The sequence below is a fragment of the Mustelus asterias genome, chromosome 1, assembly GCF_964213995.1.
Source record: "Mustelus asterias chromosome 1, sMusAst1.hap1.1, whole genome shotgun sequence".
Classification (NCBI taxonomy): domain Eukaryota; kingdom Metazoa; phylum Chordata; class Chondrichthyes; order Carcharhiniformes; family Triakidae; genus Mustelus; species Mustelus asterias.
The window spans coordinates 54,073,628-54,091,382 of NC_135801.1; the positions used below are offsets into that span (position 1 = coordinate 54,073,628).

The following is a 17,755-nucleotide window of genomic DNA, read 5'->3' on the forward strand; positions in this document are numbered from 1 at the left end:
GCTGTCGGGATAGTTTCCTTGAACAGTATGTTACAGAACCTACGAGGGAACGAGTTATCTTAGATCTGGTAATGTGTAACGAGACAGGTAGAATTAAGGATCTTCTTGTGAAGGACCCTCTTGAGTGATCACAATCTGGTCGAACGTCTGGTGCAGATGGAGGGGGAGAAAGTAGGGTCCCAAACCAATGTCCTCTGCTTGAACAGAGGGGAGTACGATAGGATGAGGGCTGAATTGGCTAGGGTGGACTGGGAGAGCAGACTGGTAGGTAGGACAGCTGAGGAACAATGGAGGATTTTAACGGAGATCTTTTTCAGTACTCGGCAAAAATATATTCCGGTGATAAAGAAGGACTGTAAGAAAAGGGATAGCCAGCCGTGGATAACGAAGGAAATAAAGGAGAGTATTAAATTAAAAATCGATGCGTACAGAGTGGCCAAAAATAGTGGAGACTTAGAAGATTGGGAAAGCTTTAAAAAACAACAAAGAATGACTAAGAAAGCGATAAAGAAAGGAAAGATAGATTATGAAACTAAACTAGCTCTAAACATAAAAAATAATAGTAAAAGTTTTTACAAATATATAAAAAGGAATAGAGTGGCTAGAGTGAATGTTGGACCCTTGGAGGACGAGAGGGGGGATTTAATAGTGGAAAACGAGGAAATGGCTGAGACTTTAAATAGGTTTTTTGTGTCGGTCTTCATGGTGGAAGACACAAATAGTTTACCGAATATTAACGATCGAGTGTTGGTAGGAGGAGAGGTACTCAATACAATTATTGTTACTAGAGAGGCAGTGCTTGGTAGACTAACGGGACTGAAGGTGGACAAGTCCCCGGGCCCGGATGGAATGCATCCCAGGGTACTGAAAGAAATGTCAGTGGTAATAGCGGATGCGTTAGTGGTTATTTATCACAATTCACTGGACTCTGGGGTAGTGCCAGCTGATTGGGCTACTGTTACGCCGCTGTTTAAAAAAGGAAGTAGACAAAAGGCGGGTAATTACAGGCCGGTTAGCTTGTCTGTAGTTGGGAAAATGCTAGAATCCATCATTAAAGAAGAAATAGCAGGTCATCTGGATAAGAATGGTTCGATCAAGCAGACGCAGCATGGATTCATGAGAGGAAAGTCGTGTTTGATGAACTTACTGGATTTTTATGAAGATGTGACTAGTGCAGTTGACGGAGGGGAACTGGTAGATGTGTTTTTGGATTTCCAAAAGGCATTCGATAAGGTGTCTCACAAAAGGTTGCTGCAGAAGATTGGGGCACGCGAAGTTGAGGGTAGGGTGTTAGCGTGGATTGGGGATTGGCTATCCAACAGGAAGCAGAGAGTTGGAATAAATGGGTGCTTTTCTGGTTGGCAGATGGTAACTAGTGGCGTGCCGCAGGGATCGGTACTGGGGCCTCAACTGTTTACTATTTACATAGATGATCTGGAGGAGGGGACTGAGTGTAGGGTAACAAAGTTTGCTGACGACACAAAGATAAGTGGGAAAGTGAATTGCGTGGAGGAAGCGGAAGGTCTGCAGAGAGATTTGAATAGGCTGAGTGAGTGGGCGAGGATCTGGCAGATGGAGTATAACGTTGGCAAATGCGAGGTTATTCACTTTGGAAGAAATAATAGCAAATTGGATTATTATTTAAATGGAAAAAAATTACAACATGCTACAGTGCAAAGGGACCTGGGGGTCGTTGTGCATGAGTCGCAAAAACTCAGTCTGCAAGTACAACAGGTGATCAAGGAGGCAAATGTGATGTTGGCATTTATCGTGAGGGGGATAGAATATAAAAGCAGAGAAGTCTTGCTGCATCTGTACAAGGCATTGGTGAGGCCGCAGCTGGAACACTGTGTGCAGTTTTGGTCCCCTTACTTGCGAAAGGATATATTGGCCTTGGAGGGAGTGCAGAGAAGGTTCACCAGGTTGATACCGGAGATGAGGGGTGTAGATTATGAGGAGAGATTGAGCAGATTAGGTTTGTACTCGTTGGAGTTTAGAAGGCTGAGGGGTGATCTTATAGAGGCATATAAGATAATGAAGGGGCTGGATAGGGTAGAAGTGGAGAGATTCTTTCCACTTAGAAAGGAAACCAGAACTAGAGGGCACAGCCTCAAAATAAAGGGAGGTCAGTTTAGGACAGAGTTGAGAAGGAACTTTTTCTCTCAGAGGGTGGTGAATCTCTGGAATTCTCTGCCCACTGAAGTGGTGGAGGCTACCTCGTTGAATATGTTTAAGTCACGGAGAGATGGATTTCTGATCGGTAGGGGAATTAAGGGTTATGGGGAGCAGGCGGGTAAGTGGAAATGATTCACTTCAGATCAGCCATGACCTTATTGAATGGCGGGGCAGGCTCGAGGGGCTAGATGGCCTACTCCTGCTCCTATTTCTTATGTTCTTATGTTCTATGTCATTAGCAGGCCTCCCCACTGTATCATCCCCCTGTGTTAAGAATTCCCTCACCTCAGCGGGTTTGTAAAAGAATTGATAAATGGGGACCTGGCAAGGAGAACTAGCAGGGCACATAGGTAAGTACACCCCCCAGGGGAGGTTGGGATGGGGGGGGGATGAGAGGGTCATCTGCCCCCTAGAACCACCCCTGGCATTGCCCCATGCCCATGACGTGGATCCCATGTATGTGGGGGAGGGGGAAATCCTGCTTTTATTTTTATTTTTTTCAGAGCAAAGGGCATCCTGATCTGACAAGTGGCAAAGTTGCTGGCAGGGTTCATTCAGAACCTGCCCATCAGCGTGATGTCGCGGTCCCGCCTCCACAGTAGTTTTTGACTATCCGTCACAAGAATATAGCGGGAAATGCCAGCAGTGCCCCTGGCGAGCTACACACTGTTTGTCCTGCCTGAATTGACACGTAGTCAAAAAAAGAGAAAATTCCGGCTGCTGTATGACTTGCCTGCTCCTCCAGGAACGTTTTCTATTACAGTGGCTTTTTTGCTGATTTTATTGTTATTGTTTCAAAAATCCAAAAAAAAATTTTTCGGAACAGGAGGAAACAACATCTGGCACAGAAAGATCACATCAAAACCCACCATGAAATATTAACATTAAACAGCCATTTGAAAATAAAGGCAACTGAAGAGACTTGCTAAGAGACTCAATATTGAAACAGAAATGTGTGAAGGTGCTTTAATATGTGACAGATACCCACTAAACATGCCAAAAGGCTTGCCTATTCCAGCATAAGCTATTTTTTTAATGGGGTGACATGTTGTAATTACTGCCAGACAATTCTAGCACTGTAAATAAATCATTAGAAGTGTGGCTTTCATTACCTCAGCTTTGAGCTATTATTGGAGATCTGAAAAAAAGATTTATCCCATTAATTTCTTCCTCTTAATCCTATTTTTCTTCCTACTCATTTCACTTTCTATGCATGATTTGCATTGGTTAAGGACACACACAGCTGCTTGCCCTGTTCACATAGGTCGTTTAACTCCCGTAGAAATGGTTTTCTAATCATAGCAAGTTCCAGTGCAAAAGAGAATAGAAAGTGTGTGAGCAAGTATAAATCTAATAAATGATAGGCACCGGATACTCACCACTGACCTCAAAATTAAGCTCTATCTCATGTCACCTGGTTCCATAACAATGGAAGTCCTTATTGTGCATATTGGTGACTGTAATCTTACACATAGTAAGTACCATGTCCATTTCCTCTAACTCCCCACAAGGCCAACTGTAAACTACAATCTGAGTTATTTTAACTGTGATATAAGAATGGACAGAATTCAGATCTCATTGTATTCCAATCTATTCTGTAAAATTCTTTTTCATATAAAAATAATAATGTCACTTGAGTGTTCCTTGTTGAAAAACATTCAGCGCCTGATCCAGGAACCTGGCATCAGGAAGGGGTCTCACAACACCAGGTTAAAGTCCAACAGGTTTATTTGGTAGCACAAGCCACTAGCTTTCGGAGCACTGCTCCTTCATCAGGTAAGTGGGATTTCAGTTGAAATCAAACTGAAAATTTCAAACTGAAATCCCACTCACCTGATGAAGGAGCAGCGCTCCGAAAGCTAGTGGCTTGTGCTACCAAATAAACCTGTTGGACTTTAACCTGGTGTTGTGAGACTTCTTACTGTGTTTACCCCAGTCCAACGTCAGCATCTCCACATCAGGAAGGGGGCCATTGAAAGCCACCCCCTCCTTCACTTGCTAGCAACCCGCCAACATCCTCCCCTATGACCTCCATCCCATCATTCACCTGTTTCTTGATCCGTCCTCGCTCTGATGGCCCAGGTGGGTGTAGTATTGGCAGCCACAACCCCAGCACTGCTGCTGAATACAAAAAGAGTTGCTGACCTCTAATTGGCTGACATCTCTCAACAGATGGGACTAACACCCCTTGGGGAAGGCCTGCCACTGACTTGTCAAATGCCTGAGTGCTGCTGACCATCTCAATAAGAGGTGATGTGGGGCTCACGCTGGCTGTCTAGCCAATGGCCAAATTCTCCATCTCATCCACAAAATTCCACACCCTGGGATTTTACAAGCTTGCTCGGGCGAGGCTCATAAAATCCCACCCGAGGCCAACGGAGAATTCAGTTCTGTGCGCCATGCCCACCCCAATTCTGAGGCGGACAAGGCGGTAAAATTCCAGCCAGGCCTGAGTCCCAACTTGAAAGATGCCTAAGACTGGAACATTGATACTCTTCCAACCCTTCAAGCAGCAGATTGGTCAGATGTGCTGCCAATCAAACATTGCTAGGCGTAGACTCCTTGTCAGTTATCCTGACTTCTCCAAATGTATGAACTGTTTCAACACATTCACTGTGAATGTCACTAGAATGTCTTAACAAATGTCATTGCCTCAAACCGATATGATTGGGTGGTGGTAAGGAGTCAAATTGTATTTCTCCGCAGTCACTACATAGCTGGATGTCTCACGCTTTGTGCTCTTAAAGGTTCACCCATTTTCTGTCAAAAAGGCCAATGGAGACTAACTTAGTCATTCATCTTGTCACACTTAAAATACCTGATTTTATTGCCTTTGGTCCCACTGCTCTGACATAAAGTCTGGATAGATCAATAAGTTATTGATCATTTTGCCTGTGGGTTAGGTGGCATCTGATCTCCCATCCATGTGATAGTTCAACTTCACTTTCTAAGCTATAAAATCATTGACAGGTTCCGAGCTGGTTGGGACTTTTGTTTTCTAATTAAGTAATTTTAAAATAGATGACCTAGTTCCAATTATCTTTTAAATGACAAATCATTTTTTAGTCCATTATATTTTAATTTTACAATCCAAGATTCTATAACTTAAAACAAAGTCTCTCCATACTAAGTAGATATTTCCTTAAATTTTTCCTCATATCTGGACTGACTCCCATCTTTATTCTCTCACATCCAAAGGGTGACGTCCTGAGTGCATCTGTTGCACAAGTGGTTTGATTATCCATCGCCAAATCTCACTGGGCCACATCAAACGTCTTTGGGTCTCTGTCTGCTCTACCAAAGCCTCCCACTATGCCAGGATCATCCTAGACAGCAAAGATAATCCCTGGTTTCTCGTCTCCACTGCCAACCATTTCTTTAAACCCATCTCCCTAAGGAGTCACAGTAAAAGACACAAGTCACATACCAGAAATAGAGGGTAACCTTGGCGCTCAAACATGTGAGGGAATTAAGGTATTTAATATCAGTAAAGAAAAAGTACTAGAGAAACATCAAGGACTAAAATTCGACAAATCCCCAGGACCTGATATTCTAAAAGAGATAGCTGTAGAGATAGTGGGTGCACTAGCTATGATTTTCCCAAATTTCCTCAATTCTAGGAAATTCCCAGCAAATTGGAAGATAGCAACTATAATGCTGCCATTCAAGAAAGGGAGGTGAGAGAAAATAGGGAACTACAGGACATCAATCAGCAGGAAGGTGCTGGAATGTAATGTGACTGCGGGCGATCTTACCAGAATTTGGCAGTGTTTGGGTCTGACTGAAAACCGGTGTGCTTCTCTCCAGAGAAACAGGCAGGTTTTCTCTCCAGATCTTCTGACACTGTCAAATAAAGGGGTGTTTCAAGCCGTCATAGTTGAGGCACGGAGCCTAAACACGCTGGTAAAGCCCGGCTGCACTGAGATTGGGGTACCCTTTCAGAGGAAAAAAAAACCTCATCCCCACCCCACCATGGTGGTCTCAGAGGCTAATCCCCCCACCTGCCCACAATCAGGGCTGGCACCTCCCCTCCCCTCCCAACAGTTAATGCTGACACCCTTCCCCCCGAACATCGAACCTCTTCCCCGCAATCCTCCACCTGAACACTCAGTGTCATATCCCCAGCTCTCATGTCTGCTCCCCCCGTATTCACAAATAAATGAATCCACCACCCACTCTCTCTCTCCCCTCCCCCTCCCCCCCCCCCCCCCCCCCCCTCCATGAGGCTCCCACTAGACACTAGGCAATGCTAACCTGTGCTAGGGGGCAGGGCTGGGGGCATTGCCAGGCCACTGCCTGGCTATGTCACTCTCCCCCAGGAGCTATACTCACCTTTAAGCCTCTGAGGTGATCTCCACGACAGGATCACATCTGGTTGTGAACCTGGTGTAAACCTTGCCGATGTGATGTGAAATTACAGTGAGGGGTCAATACCTGATTGGAGGGGTGTTTAATTGTAGTAAACTACATTCAAAGGTATTAAACTCAGGTTCACACCCATTATCACCTTGATTATGTTGCCGGTAAGTGACGGCAAAAATTGAAAACCGCGATCTTGCCGACGAGATCCCGGATCTTGAGCCCCTGCCGCCGATCCTACAGATGCCGAGAGTGGGCTCAAGATCCCACCCAAAGTCTTACAAATTCGTAACATGATCAGGCAATGTCAACATGGCTTTACGAAAGGGAAATTGTGCTTGCTATATGTTTTGAGGAAGTAAATAATCAGGTAGATGAAGGGGAATCAGTAGATGTAGTATACTTAGATTTCCAAAAGACATTCAATAAGATGCTAACTAAAAGCTAAATCCAGAAGATAAGGGCTCATGGAGTTGGATGTAATAAATTAGCATGGATAGTGAATTGGTTGACAGACAAGAAGCAAAGAGTAGGGATAAATGGGACATCTTTAAGTTGGTAGCGATGAATAGTAGAGTACCCTCAAAATCAATGCTGAGAACTCAGCTATTTACAATCTGTAGGAATAAATTAGACAAAGAGACTGAGTGTAATGTATTTAAGTTTGCTAATAATACAAAACTAGTAGGGAATGCAAGCTGTGAGAAGAACACAGAGATATAGACAGGTTAGTGAGTGGGCAACAAAGTGTGGCACGGTGGCACAGTGGTTAGCACTGCTGCCTCACATCGCCAGGGACCGGGGTTTAATTCCAGCCTCAGCTCACTGTCTGTGTAGAGTTTGCACATTCTCCTCGTGTCGGTGTTAGGTTGATTGGCCATGCTAAATTGTCCCTAGTATCAGGGGGATTAGCAGGGTTACAGCGATAAAGTCTGGGTGGGATTGTTTGTTGTCAGTGCAGGCTCGATGGACCAAATGGTCTCCTTCTGCACTGTAGGGATTACATGGGTTTGGAAGGTGCTACCTAAGGAGCCTTGCAAAGTTCATGCAGTGCATTTTGTAAATTGAGTGGTTCCTTTTTCTTAGACCCCCTTCCCTTTCAAAACAACCATCTCAGAAAAGTGAACCCTTGATCCCTCTTGCTTGCAAACCAAATTTAATCTCTCTTTCTTTGATTGCCTCTAATGTGTTTTGCCCCCAAAATCCAGACCAATCTTTCCCACCATTTTGTTTAAACCTATTCTATCAGATTCCTGTTCCTGCCACAGCATCAACATGCCTTTGTTCAAAGCAAAATAGGGCATCCTCTGTGCCTGTGATTGTGGTACATTATACTTCCTTGATCTTTCTGCATGAACGTCCCATCATTGAATATATTCACGTTTGAGATATACACTATTTGGTCTCTCAGGGAATCAAGGGATTCATTGGGAGCGGGCAGGAAAATGAATTTGAAGCTGAAGATCAGTTATGACATGATCATCAGTGGGCAAGAAGGAAAATAAAATTTAAGAACTCCATGGTACTAGCCTTGAATTTGGAGGAGGCTTCGGTCTCACCTTCTCCTAAGATCGCAATGCTTTTAAAGACCTCCTCCTATAAAGCTTTTAACATAAAAAGTAATTAAGATATGAAATAAATTACCACAATGATTGTTGAAAGGCAATAAATCACAACAGCTAGAGTTGGAGAAGGACTTGATGAAAAATATTAAAGGGTGCTGGAGGAGGACAGGGTAATAGGATCAGCATAAATTGCTGCATTTGGAACCAATGTGAGCATAATTGGCCAAATGGCCTTCTGCTCTATTGAAATTTTTATGATTCTATGATCACCAAACCCAGGGATAACTGCATTACTTGTTAACTTATCAAACTAGTTCAATGGGTTTGGATTTTACACTCCCCTGCCACTGGGTTTGGCGAGGGGTGGTATGTAAAATCCAATTGTTGGCCTTCCTGCCACCTACCCCTGCCCAATCTGAAATTTTATAGGGTGTGGGCCTTGGACCTATTGAAGCCCTTAAGCAGCCTATTAATAGCCACCCAAGGACTTCATCCTGCCGCCACAGGTATGTTGCCCATGGTATAGGAATGACAACGTGAAGCAGGGTGCCCAACAGTTTTAGCGATGTGCACTGGTATTTGGGGACCTCCTACTTGACCTCCTGTGCCCATTGGAGACACTCGATCCAAGGTCATCCCCCCATTTAGCCCCCAAACCCTGGCCTCTCAAACCTAACCACCCACTCCCACTGCCACCCCCCCCCCCCCCCCCCCCCCCCCCCCCCCCACTACCATCAACTCCCTTGCCAAGCCCTCTGTCCCCGGATAGTCTGTGCTACTCAACATTGGAAAGTATTTATAGTCCCAGAAATGGCCACAACTCTTGGCTGGTGTTGTTCGGACTACGGGAATGCCAGCCTACCCAATTGGCTGGCATAAGACCATAAGTCATAGGAGCAGAATTAGGCCATTCGACCCATTGAGTCTACTCCACCATTCAATCATGGCTGATATTTTTCTCATCCCCATTATCCTGCCTTTCCCCATAACCGCTGATCCCCTTATTAATCAAGAACCTATCTATCTCTGTCTTAAAGACAGTCAATGACCTGGCCTCCACAGCCTTCTGCGGCAAAGAGTTCCATAGATTCACCACTTTCTGGCTGAAGAAATTCCTCCTCATCTCTGTGTTAAAGGATCATCCCTTTAGTCTGAGGTAGTTTCCTCTTGTTCTAGTTTTTCCTACTAGTGGAAACATCCTCTCCATGTCCATTCTATCCAGGCCTCGCAGTATCCTGTTAGTTTCAATAAAATCGCTCCTCATCCTTCTAAACTCCAATGAGTACAGACCCAGAGTCCTCAACCGTTCCTCATACGACAAGCTCTTAATTCTAGGGATCATTCTTGTGAACCTCCTCTGGACCCTTTCCAAGGCCAGCACATCCTTCCTTGGATACGAGGCCCAAAACTGCTCACAATACTCCAAATGAGGTCTGACCAGAGCCTTATACAGCCCTGTTCTTGTATTCTAACCCTCTCGACATGAATGCCAACATTGCATTTGCCTTCCTAACTACCGACTGAACCTGCACGTTAACCTTAAAAGAATCTTAGAACATAGAACATAGAACAGTACAGCACAGAACAGGCCCTTCGGCCCATGATGATGTGCCGAGCTTTGTCTGAAACCCAGATCAAGCTATTTCCTCCCTATCATCCCAAAGTACTCCATGTGCCTATCCAATAGCTTCTTAAATGTTCCTAAAGTTCCTGACTCCACTATCCCTGCAGGCAGTCCATTCCACACCCCAACCACTCTCTGCGTAAAGAACCTACCTTGGACATCCTTCCTATATCTCCCACCATGAACCCTATAGTTATGCCCCCTAGTTACCGCTCCATTCACCCGAGGAAATAGTCTTTGAACGTTCACTCTATCTATCCCCCTCATCATCTTATAAACCTCTATCAAGACTCCTCTCAACCTCCTCCGCTCCAAAGAGAAAAGCCCAAGTTCCCTCAACCTTTCCTCATAAGACCTACCCTCCAAACCAGGCAGCATCCTGGTAAATCTCCTCTGCACTCTTTCCAGTGTCTCCACATCCTTCTTGTAGTGAGGTGACCAGAACTGCACACAATATTCCAAATGTGGTCTCACCAAGGTCCTGTACAGTTGCAGCATAACCCCACGGCTCTTAAACTCCAACCCCCTGTTAATGAATGCCAACACACTATAGGCCTTCTTCACGCTCTATCCACTTGAGTGGCAACCTTCAGAGATCTGTGGATATGAACCCCAAGATCTCTCTGTTCCTCCACAGTCTTCAGAACCCTACCTTTGACCCTGTAATCCACATTTAAATTTGTCCTACCAAAATGAATCACCTCGCATTTATCAGGGTTAAACTCCATTTGCCATTTTTCAGCCCAGCTCTGCATCCTATCTATATCTCTTTGCAGCCTACAACAGCCCTCCACCTCATCCACTACTCCACCAATCTTGGTGTCATCAGCAAATTTACTGATCCACCCTTCAGCCCCCTCCTCCAAGTCATTTATAAAAATGACAAATAGCAGAGGACCAAGCATTGATCCCTGTGGCACTCCGCTGGTAACCGGTTTCCAGTCCGAAAATTTTCCATCCACCACCACCCTCTGTCTTCTGTTAGATAGCCAGTTACCTATCCAATCGGCCAAACTTCCCTCTATCCCACACATCCTTACTTTCTTCATAAGCCGACCATGGGGGACTTTATCAAACGCCTTACTAAAATCCATGTATATGACATCAACTGCACTACCTTCATCTACACACTTAGTTACCTCCTCAAAAAATTCTATCAAATTTGTGAGGCAAGACTTGCCCTTCACAAATCCGTGCTGACTATCCCGGATTAAGCTGCATCTTTCTAAATGGTCGTAAATCCTATCCCTTAGGACCTTTTCCATCAACTTACCGACCACCGAAGTAAGACTAACCGGCCTATAATTACCAGGGTCATTTCTATTCCCTTTCTTAAACAGAGGAACCACATTCGCCACTCTCCAGTCCTCTGGCACCACCCCCGTGGACAGTGAGGACGCAAAGATCAATGCCAAAGGCTCTGCTATCTCATCCCTTGCCTCCCAAAGAATCCTAGGATATATTTCATCAGGCCCAGGGGACTTAACAACTTTCAGTTTATTCAAAATTGCTAGTACATCTTCCCTCCGAACATCTACTTCCTCCAGCCTATCAGCCTGTGACACCTTCTCTTCCTCAAAAACATGGCCCCTCTCCTTGGTGAACACCGAAGAAAAGTATTCATTCATCACCTCTCCTATCTCTTCTGACTCCATGCACAAATTCCCACTGCCGTCCTTGACCGGCCCCAGCCTCACCCTGGTCATTCTTTTATTCCTCATATAAGTGTAAAAAGCATTGAACAAGGACTCCCAAATCCCTTTGTGTTTCTGATTTCCTAAGCATTTCCCGATTTAGAAAATAGTCTATGCCTCCATTCCTCCTTCCAAAGTGCATAACCTCACACTTTTCCACATTGTATTCCATCTGCCATTTCTTTGCCCACTCTCCTAGCCTGTCCAAGACCTTCTGCAGCCCCCCCGCTTCCTCAATATTACCTGTCCTTCTACATATCTTTGTATCATCTGCAAACTTAGCAACAATGCCTTCAGTTCCTTCTTCCAAATTGTTAATGTATCTTGTGAAAAGTTGTGGTCCCAGCACCAACCCCTGAGGCACACCACTAGTCACCAACTGCCATTCTGAAAAAGACCCTTTTATCCCCACTCTCTGCCTTCTGCCAGCCAGCCAACCAATCCTCTATCCATGGGCTCTTATTTAACAGTCTCCTACGTGGCACCTTGTCAAAGGCCTTCTGGAAATCTAAATAAATCACGTCCACTGGTTCTCCTTTATCTAACGTCCTTGTTACCTCCTCAGAGAACTCTAACAGATTTGTCAGACATGACCTCCCTTTGACGAAGCCATGCTGATTCAGTCCTATTTTATCATGCACTTCCAAGTACTCCGCAATCTCATCTTTAATAATGGGCTCTAAAATCTTGCTAATGACCGAAGTTAGGCTAACCGGCCTACAATATCCTGTCTGCTGCCTAACTCCCTTCTTAAACATCTCCCTAAAATTTGACTTCCTCCCGATAAAGAGGCAGAGGCCTCGCCTTAAAGCAATTAACATTGCTTCCCGCGTTGAAATGCTGCAGGGCAGCCCCATCTGGATCATGGGTGGGCTCCCTTTCTCAATGTTTTATCTGGCAGATTGGGAACCATGGCACCCCGTAAAATCCAGTCCAGAATATAATCATTCTCTTTACTCTCCCTCCCCAAACAGTTACCTCTATTTAAAAGACTGGTGCTTTTTCTTGAGTCTGTTAAACATTAAAATATCATCCCAGTTGTCTTCCATTGATCTTGCAAATTGAAATATGATGTTTGTGCCTCACAGGGACAAAATTATTAATGGAATCTGTCCAGAAGACATTCGTCATGAAAAATAAATTGCTTTGACATGCGATCTTTGTGCTTACCCTGATGTTAATTTCTTCCTGGTCCTGCAGGGAGTTACACAACAAACATCATGCAAGAACTGTGCTTCAATCCTCTGCGCTGTAGAAAAAATTATAAGTAATAAAAATAAATGTCCACAAATCACTGAACAACTCTCTCAGTCAGGTTTAATTTTACATTAGATCTGATGGCTGATCTTTAAATCTCTTTAGTAGCTACTTGGCTGCTGGAGTTGATCTGTAGTTACCCATTACCAGACATCTCCTAAATGTTTACTTTTTCCAATGCTCTAAAAGTAACAACTAACTCCATTACAACAGTCACTACAATTCAAATATTGTTCATTATCTAGAAAGTGATTTGTTATGGCCCAAGGTTATAAAAGTTGTTAAATAACAACATTAACAGCAACTTGCATTTTCATAATGCCTCTGATTTAGTACAGCATCCCAATGTACTTTGTATCAAACAAAATTTAACAGCAAGGCTGGTGAGACCGGCATCTCCACATCAAGGAATATTAGGACAGAGACCAAGAGCTTGAATGACGAGGTACATTTTAAGGAGTGTCTTAAGCGATAGAGAGGAGAGGGATTAGGGAAAGAATCCCAGAATTTAGGCAGCTGAAAGCACGGTTGCCAATGGTGGAGTGATTAAAATCAGCAAAGCTCAAGGGCCCATGTTTGGAGGAGCACAGAGATCTCAGAAAACTGTAGAGCTCAAGGAACTTAGAGTCAGGCAGACTGTATAAAAAAGAAATATGAAACAAGGTGAGAATTTTAAAATTGAGGTTTTGGGAGACTGGGAGGCCATCTAGGTCAGCAAGCACAAGGATAATGAAAAGGACTTGGTGCACATTGGGATAAGGGCAGACCAGGAAACCATTCGAATAGTCATGTCTAGAGGTAACAGAGGCACAGATGAGTGTCTTAGCAGCAGATGAGCTGAGGCAGGCTGGAGTCAGCCATCTTACAGAAGTGGAAGTAGGCAGCCGTGGTGATGGAGTGGGTATTTAGATGAATGTTCATCTCAATAGTGACACCAAGGTTGAGAATTGTCTGGTTCAACCTAAGTCAGGAAGAGTGATGGAGTCAGTGGCTAGGGAACTGTTTAAAGCGGGGGGGGGGGGGGGGGGGGGGGGGGGGCGGGGGAGGGGGGGGGGTCAAAAATAGTGGCTTTTGTCTTCCCAATACTTAGATGAAGGAATTTGTGTCCATCCAGTAATGGATATCAAACAAGTTGTGTGACAAATAGGAAGTAAGAACATAAGAACTAGGAGCAGGAATAGGCCATCTGATTCCTTGATCCTGCTTCGCCATTCAACTAGATCATGGCTGCTCTTTTTGTGGACTCAGCTCCATTTACCATAACCGTTAATTCCTTTACTGTTCAAAAATCTATCTTTGTCTTAAAAACATTCAACAAGGTAGCCTCAACTGCTTCACTGGGCAGGGAATTCCACAGATTTACAACCCTTTGGGTGAAGAAGTTCCTCCTCAACTCAGTCCTCAATCTGCTCCCCCTTATTTTGAGGCAATGCCCCTAGTTCTGGTTTCACCCGCCATTGAACATAGAACATTACAGCGCAGTACAGGCCCTTCGGCCCTCAATGTTGCGCCGACCTGTGAAATGAATCTAAAGCCCATCTAACCTACACTATTCCAATATCATCCATATGTTTATCCAATGACCCTTTAAATGCCCTGAATGTTGACGAGTTGCAGGCAGGGCATTCCACGCCCTTACTACTCTCTGAGTAAAGAACCTACCTCTGACATCTGTCCTATATTTATCACCCCTCAACTTAAAGCTATGTCCCCTCGTGCTAGCTATCACCATCCGAGGAAAAAGGCTCTCACTATCCACCCTATCTAATCCTCTGATCATCTAATATGCCTCTATTAAGTCACCTCTTAACCTTCTTCTCTCTAACGAAAACAGCCTCAAGTCACTCAGCCTTTCCTCATAAGACCTTCCCACCATACCAGGCAACATCTGGTAAATCTCCTCTGCACCCTTTCCAATGCTTCCACATCCTTCCTATAATGCGGTGACCAGAACTGTACGCAATACTCCAAGTGCGGCCGCACCAGAGTTTTGTACAGCTGCAACATGACATCATGGCTCTGAAACTCAATCCCTCTACCAATAAAAGCTTACACACTGTACGCCTTCTTAACAACCCTATCAACCTGGGTGCCAACTTTCAGGGATCTATGCACATGGACACCGAGATCTCTCTGCTCATCCACACTACCAAGTATCTTACCATTAGCCCAGTACTCTGTATTCCTGTTACTCCTTCCAAAGTGAATCACCTCACACTTTTCCGCATTAAACTCCATTTGCCACCTCTCAGCCCAGCTCTGCAGCTTATCTATGTCCCTCTGTAACTTGCAACATCCTTCCGCACTGTCCACAACTCCACCGACTTTAGTGTCATCTGCAAATCTACTAACCCATCCTTCTACGCCCTCATTCAGGTCATTTATAAAAATGACAAACAGCAGTGGTCCCAAAATAGATCCTTGCAGTACACCACTAGTAACTGAACTCCAAGATGAACATTTCCCATCAACCACCACCCTCTGTCTTCTTACAGCTAGCCAATTTCTGATCCAAACCGCAAAATCACCCTCAATCACATGCCTCCGTATTTTCTGCAATAGCCTACCGTGGGGAACCTTATCAAATGCTTTACTGAAATCCATATACACCACATCAACTGCTTTACCCTCATCCACCTCTTTGGTCACCTTCTCAAAGAACTCAACAAGGTTTGTGAGGCATGACCTACCCTTCACAAAACCGTATTGACTATCCCTAATCAAATTGTTCCTTTCTAGATGATTATAAATCCTATCTCTTATAATCCTTTCCAAAACTTTGCCCACAACAGAAGTAAGGCTCACTGGTCTATAATTACCAGGTTTGTCTCTACTCCCCTTCTTGAACAAGGGGACAACATTTGCTATCCTCCAGTCTTCTGGCACTATTCCTGTAGACAATGACGACATAAAGATCAAAGCCCAAGGCTCTGCAATCTCCTCCCTAGCCTCCCAGAGAATCCTAGGATAAATCCCATCCGGCCCAGGGGACTTATCTATTTTCACATTTTCCAGAATTGCTAACACCACCTCCTTATTAACCTCAATCCCGTCTAGTCCAATAGCCTGTATCTCAGTATTCTCCTCGACAACATTGTCTTTTTCCTGTGTGAATACTGATGAAAAATATTCATTTAGCGGCTCTCCTATCTCTTCGGACTCCACGCACAACTTCCCACTACTGTCCTTGACTGGCCCTAATCTTACCCTAGTCATTCCTGACATATCTATAGAAAGCTTTAGGGTTTTCCTTGATCCTACTTGCCAAAGACTTCTCATGTCCCCTCCTGGCTCTTCTTAGCTCTCTCTTTAGGTCCTTCCTGGCTAACTTGTAACTCTCAAGCGCCCTAACTGAGCCTTCACGTCTCAGCTTTACATAAGTCTCCTTCTTCCTCTTCACAAGAGATTCAACTTCTTTAGTAAACCACGCTTCCCTCGCTCGACCACTTCCTCCCTGTCTGATAGGTACATACTTCTCAAGGACACGGAGTAGTTGTTCCTTGAACAAGCTCCACATTTAAATTGTGTCCATCCCCTGCAGATTTCTTCCCCATCCTATGCATCCTAAATCTTGCCTAATCGCATCATAATTTCCTTTCCCCCAGCTATAACTCTTGCCCTGCGGTATATACCTACCACTTTCCATTGCTAAAGTAAACGTAACCGAATTGTGATCACTATCACCAAAGTGCTCACCTACCTCCAAATCTAACACCTGGCCTGGTTCATTACCCAGTACCAAATCCAATGTGGCCTCGCCTCTTGTTGGCCTTTCTACATACTGTGTCAGGAAACCCTCCTGCACACATTGGACAAAAACTGACCCATCTAAAGTACTCGAACTATAGCGTTTCCAGTCAATATTTGTAAAGTTAAAGTCCCCCATAACAACTACCCTGTTACTTTCGAAACAACCTCCCTGCTTCTATCTTATCTATTCCCTTCATAATTGTATACGTTTCTATAAAATCCCCCTTCATTCTTCTAAATTCCAATGAGTATAGCCCCAGTCTACTCAGCCTTTCCTCATAAGCCAACCCTGTCAACTCTGGAATCAACCTAGTGAATCGCCTCTGTATCCCCTCCAGTGCCAGTATATCCTTTCTCAAGTAAAGAGACCAAAACTGTACACAGTACTCCAGGTGTGGCCTCATCAGCATCTTATACAGCTGCAACATAACCTCCCTGTTTTTAACTCCATCCCTCTTGCAATGAAGGTCAAAATTCCATTTTCTCTTTAAGTAGTGGGGCCTCAAGAGCTGGTGAACCATGAATTGTCAGTGTACTGTTTTTTCCTTCCTGTTTATAGTGAAGATAACAACGATACGTAACCACAGTGTGCTGGGGCAGTGTGCATTTGGGGGTAAATCGTGATTGACTTCACACATACCTGTCATTGTAGCTGGCTACAGAACAATAGGGAAAGCTTTTCTGCCTTGTCAATCTAAGGACAATATGCACCAGTGAGAAATTCAGAACTGGGAGGAAAATAACTTTTAAGACTGAAGAAAGATGTTAATGAAACATTAGTAATTATCTTATAAAATTTCATTTTATTCATTCTTGGGATATGGGCGTCGCCGGCTGGGCCAGCATTTATTGCCAGTCCATGAGGGCAGTTAAATGTCAACTACATTGCTCTGGGTCTGGAGTTACATGGAAATTGGAAAATTGGTTACTCTTTTCAGCCATTGTGTTGCCCTATAACATGTCTTATCTTTTCAAGTAGATTTTTCAATATTAAAAGAAAATGGCACTGCAGATAATTAAAGATGCTCTATCCGTGAATGTCTTATCTGATCTGTTTTGGTCTCTCGGAATGTTATTTGTTTTCTTTCAGTTCTACATCGATGTGAAGGATTGGTGGTTGTTTGGGTTTTATTTCTGCATGCCCCTGGTCTGCACTGCTTTCTTCTACACTCGAATGACCTGCGAGATGTTAAATAAGAGGAATAAGAGTTTGAGGATTGCCTTGAGTGAGCACTTGAAACGGGTAAAATCTTTTGACTATCAATTAACGTAAGAAAGGAGCTGTGCTCAAGTCTAAACATATCCCAGTTTCTCAGTTCCAAAATGTTCAG

General features: G+C 44.2%; 1 protein-coding gene across 1 annotated transcript in view; it reads left to right on the forward strand.

Annotated features, from left to right (window-relative positions):
• The window catches only part of ednraa (endothelin receptor type Aa), a 64,332-nt gene that overhangs the window by 31,805 nt on the left and 14,772 nt on the right, over nt 1-17,755 (forward strand). Inside the window, exon 4 of the mRNA XM_078212333.1 lies at nt 17,515-17,667. Within this exon, the coding sequence (XP_078068459.1) occupies nt 17,515-17,667 (153 nt within the window). The remainder of the gene's footprint in view (nt 1-17,514; nt 17,668-17,755) is intronic.